General features: G+C 39.0%; 1 protein-coding gene across 1 annotated transcript; it reads left to right on the top strand.

Moving 5' to 3' along the window:
- The first annotated feature begins 766 nt into the window (after positions 1–766).
- faslg (Fas ligand (TNF superfamily, member 6)) lies at positions 767–3,609 on the top strand. The gene is made up of 4 exons (XM_067418529.1): positions 767–1,237; positions 2,015–2,060; positions 2,162–2,218; positions 2,894–3,609. The coding sequence occupies exons 1-4, from the start codon at positions 941–943 to the stop codon at positions 3,298–3,300; spliced, it is 807 nt and encodes a 268-aa protein (XP_067274630.1). The 5' UTR covers positions 767–940; the 3' UTR covers positions 3,301–3,609.
- Positions 3,610–4,049: the final 440 nt, after the last annotated feature.

Here is a 4,049-nt window from a genome sequence, read left to right on the forward strand (position 1 = left end):
GGAGATTCAGGGCTGGGTGGAGTTATTTACTTCAATATAGTTCCTCTATATAATTGCCAGAGACCATAAAAGTTGCATCAACAGTGGTTAGGTTGTCGGTGGGTCTTTCCTCCCAGCCCTCAAACTCCATGAGCACAAACTCTGCGACCCACTCAATTACTGATCCTCATGGAATCAGACTAATTTGTTTATAAATCAAATCATTGTTTCCTAGATCAAATCACAGTGGTTATTAAATCATGAAGGTGAAGATTTATCAGAGAATAATCAAGTTATTTATTTTATATCTCCATAAGGTTTGCAGTATACAGTTACTAATGAGCTTTTTTTTGTCCTTTTTGACCATATGAGCTCAAGTTATTTACTGGCATCTTGTGAGGAAAAAAAAAAATGTGTTCCACAGAAAAAAATAAAATAAAATAATAATAAATAAAATAAAATCGTTTGAGTTTTGAAGGACTTATGTACATGACAGAATTGTCATTCCAGGGTGAACTGTAAATCTTAAATGGTTTATCTTTTATTTTGGAATGAAAAGGTTACTGATAACTGTGAGAGAAGTTATTGCATGAAAGTGCACAGAAGACTCAAGATGAATAGTTTCCTGTCCGTGATGTCACATTCATATTCCTTTCAGATATGACTTTTGCAGATTGGTTCACCACAAATGCATGCAAATGCTGATGCGTTGTCTAAAAACTTAATAATCTATCCTTTACATGAGGGCTTGACAGTCTGAAGGAATGGACCAGAGGCGGAGAGTGAGTGAGGTAGACAGACCGTGTGTGTGTGTGTGCGTGTGTGTGTGTGTGTGTAGGTGGGTGGGAAGTATAAACCACTCTACAGGACCTTTCTAAAAAACTGATGTTCAGCAACGACCTTTTCAAGACATACTCACTTGTTGCTCACACCTTCACACACTCTTCTGAGCTCTGCAAACATGAGCAGTAACTTTTCTCGGCCGTCCCAGCCAGTGTTCATGGTGGATCCTGGCAGAGGTCACCCTAGACAACATCAGTACTACCACCAGCAGGTGGCCGGATGCACAGAGCCACCCATGGTACCCTGCTGGACGTTCCCCCCGGCCCGAACGGAGATGAAGAGAAGGAGATGGGGAACGATGAATGCTGGGGTGGCCTGGGTACTGACATTGATTCTCATGCTGGTTTTTGTAGCCCTCGGACTGGGAGCCAGCCAGATCATGAGATTACAAACTGAAGTAGAGCGCCTGTCACAGGTAAGAGCTACTGAGCTATATATTTATATATAATTTATTTAATCTGTTTATATGAGTACGTTTTTTCGATGCATGACCTAGAATATAAATGACCTATGAATACATTATTTATGAAATAAAGTGACATTTAATTTGAAGAAAGACAGCAGAAGCTCAAAGTTTTAAAATTGGTAAAACAATAGATATACAGTTCAAAAAAAAAAATCTTCAGTATTTGGACACTTTCTGGTTACCAGATGTTAGTGGATCATTTTCATAGTTCATGTGATAAACTACACCTGGTTTCCAAGACACCTGTGTGTGAACAGAATTTAGCCATTTTAATTAAACTCAACATTAAAAGTGTCCAAATACTTCACTGTATACTAGCTCATATATACAGACACACCTATTTTGTTTTATATAAATATTATTCACACAACACCTGGAAAGCAGCCAAGCGCTCCATTGTGTGTTTATGTCATTTGAATCTCTTTGATGTGCATGGGAGTATAATTTTTCAGTTTCCATTCTGACTTGGTTACGTGACTGAGTAGGACAGAATTACAAGAGAGAAAGAGAGAGAGAAAAAAAACTTGTGGTCACTGGTCAAAGGCTACAGGATATCCTCTACTTCATCTAGCATTCTAGCAGCAGCAGCCTAACAGCAGCTCCTTTTTCTCATAATCAAGACCCAGTTAACTTTAGGCATATCTATATGCAAAAAGACTTGAATGCACAATAATGCATAATCTGTGACACTATTGAGCAGTTTGTGACCCTTATTTTCAATGGCAGGAAAGGCCCGCACAAATGCAGAGTGACGCTCCACAGAGACAAGTTGGTGAGTTGCATGACCAAGTTAGCATTTATCAGAGCTTCATCCTGTGCTAAATCTTTTCTGCGGAACGTGATTACCTGATGACATACTTTATTGTTCCACAGGTCTGAATCCAGCTGAGCTGAACAAGAAAAAACTCAAATCTGCTGCACACTTAATAGGTACGATTTGGATTCGGAAATGCATTTGTCCTCATAGCAAACACAAACCTCTGGCTACATTTAATTTTGACAGTCCTCTTTATACATTCTACTAAGAAACTTTGCAACTACATGTCAACTAACTGCCATTCGAGTTTTAGTAGACTGTTACATTAGGATTACTTTGCAACTACATGTCAACTTCTACTAATCACAAACCCTTACATAACCGTCTATACACACACACACACACACACACACACACACACACACACACACACACACACACACACACACACACACACACACATTTCACCCTCTCCTTGTAATACCCATGTCATACACGTCATTATACACATTTGTGTCCTCATATGTCACAAAAACATGCCCACACACACACACACACACACACACACACACACACACACACACACACACACACACAAAATGCAAATACCACTTGAAATGACCACTGGACAATCATCACCCTCAAGTCTAAAGGCCAATATTAGCAAATAAATGGAAATTTTACCATTTAAAAGGACAACCACTGTACTGGTCTCACTCAGTTGACTGGTAGATGCAAAGTTACTTATAGTTAGTTGAATGTCAAACTAAAGTGGACTATCAAAATAAAGTTTTACCCATTTTTTAAATACAAAACAGTATTTTACCCAAAACGTTTTCCTACAACAGGCCGTGCAGACCAGAGAGCGTCATCTGGAACTCTGAAGTGGGAAACCAAACTTGGCAATGCCTTTACAGAAGGCGTCATGTACAGCAACGGCGGCCTTCAGGTCAACGAGAGCGGTTTGTACTTTGTGTACTCCCGCGTGGAGTTTCTTTCACGCACGTGCAAGTCCGGAGACTTCCACACTCACAAAATGGGCCTGCAGAGAAACGGCCGTAACCGCATTATCATGGAAGATCACAGAGAGGGCTTCTGTACGCTGGGAAGTAACCATCCGTGGATGATGGGAAGTCATCTTGGCTCTCTTCAGAATCTCAAGGAGTCCGACTGGCTGTTTGTCAATGTCTCACACCCCCATCTGCTCAGCAAAAATTATCACAGCAATTATTTTGGCCTCTTCAAGATCCACTGATCATAGGACAGCTAGGTGATGCATAGGAAGGGCATAATTGTGAGTTCAGATGAAGAGGTCAGCTGTCTTTGGACTATAATCAACCCCCCGAGATCTTTACCGCTTCATGCATTCATTCCAATGCAATCTGTCCGCTTGCCATTGTCAAATCATATTTGATTTTAAATGTATCCGTTGCCAGTGGCCATTAAGTTTGGAAAGTTGTGCAGAAGAGTTTCAGATTGAATGAACACTAATATGCTTCTGTATCAGGAGAGGGTAGATTAAATAAAATATTTATTGTCCTTAAAGTCTAATTGTATATTAATGGGATCAATGGTCATATTGACTGAGTAAAATATCAATAATGCCTAATAAATATGGTGAATAAAACGTTTAATTGTGAAAACTGATGTTGATTTCACACTGAATGTGAATTAAGAGAAGATGTCTCACACTCTTTGAGAAAAGAGTTTCCATTCCCACTTATATTTCCATGTTATAGTGGGTTGGTTGTCACAAGTAAATTATGCTGATTTTTGGTTGAAAGTTTCCAGAGCTATTTATTTAAAACAAAATCTAAATAATTATCCTTTGTTTGCTGTATTATTAGGTATTTCATTAAACATACGGACAACTTATGTTTTTCACTAAATTATTAACAGATAATAATTATGTTGCATAAATGAACGTGACTCAAAAGAGTTTCTAGTCAGCTGTTTTTGAACATCCCCCATAGACCACAAGGTAACTTTTGCACGGTTGCGGGT

Source organism: Pseudorasbora parva, chromosome 15, assembly GCF_024679245.1.
Source record: "Pseudorasbora parva isolate DD20220531a chromosome 15, ASM2467924v1, whole genome shotgun sequence".
In the NCBI taxonomy this organism is placed as follows: Eukaryota; Metazoa; Chordata; class Actinopteri; order Cypriniformes; family Gobionidae; genus Pseudorasbora; species Pseudorasbora parva.

Bases quoted from the DNA above. Each gene is read 5' to 3' on its own strand.
- faslg (XM_067418529.1), top strand. From the start codon at position 941: ATGAGCAGTAACTTTTCTCGGCCGTCCCAGCCAGTGTTCATGGTGGAT. The intron at 2,061-2,161 runs GTGAGTTGCATG...ATTGTTCCACAG, and splicing joins CGCTCCACAGAGACAAGTTG to GTCTGAATCCAGCTGAGCTG. The intron at 2,219-2,893 runs GTACGATTTGGA...TTCCTACAACAG, and splicing joins ATCTGCTGCACACTTAATAG to GCCGTGCAGACCAGAGAGCG.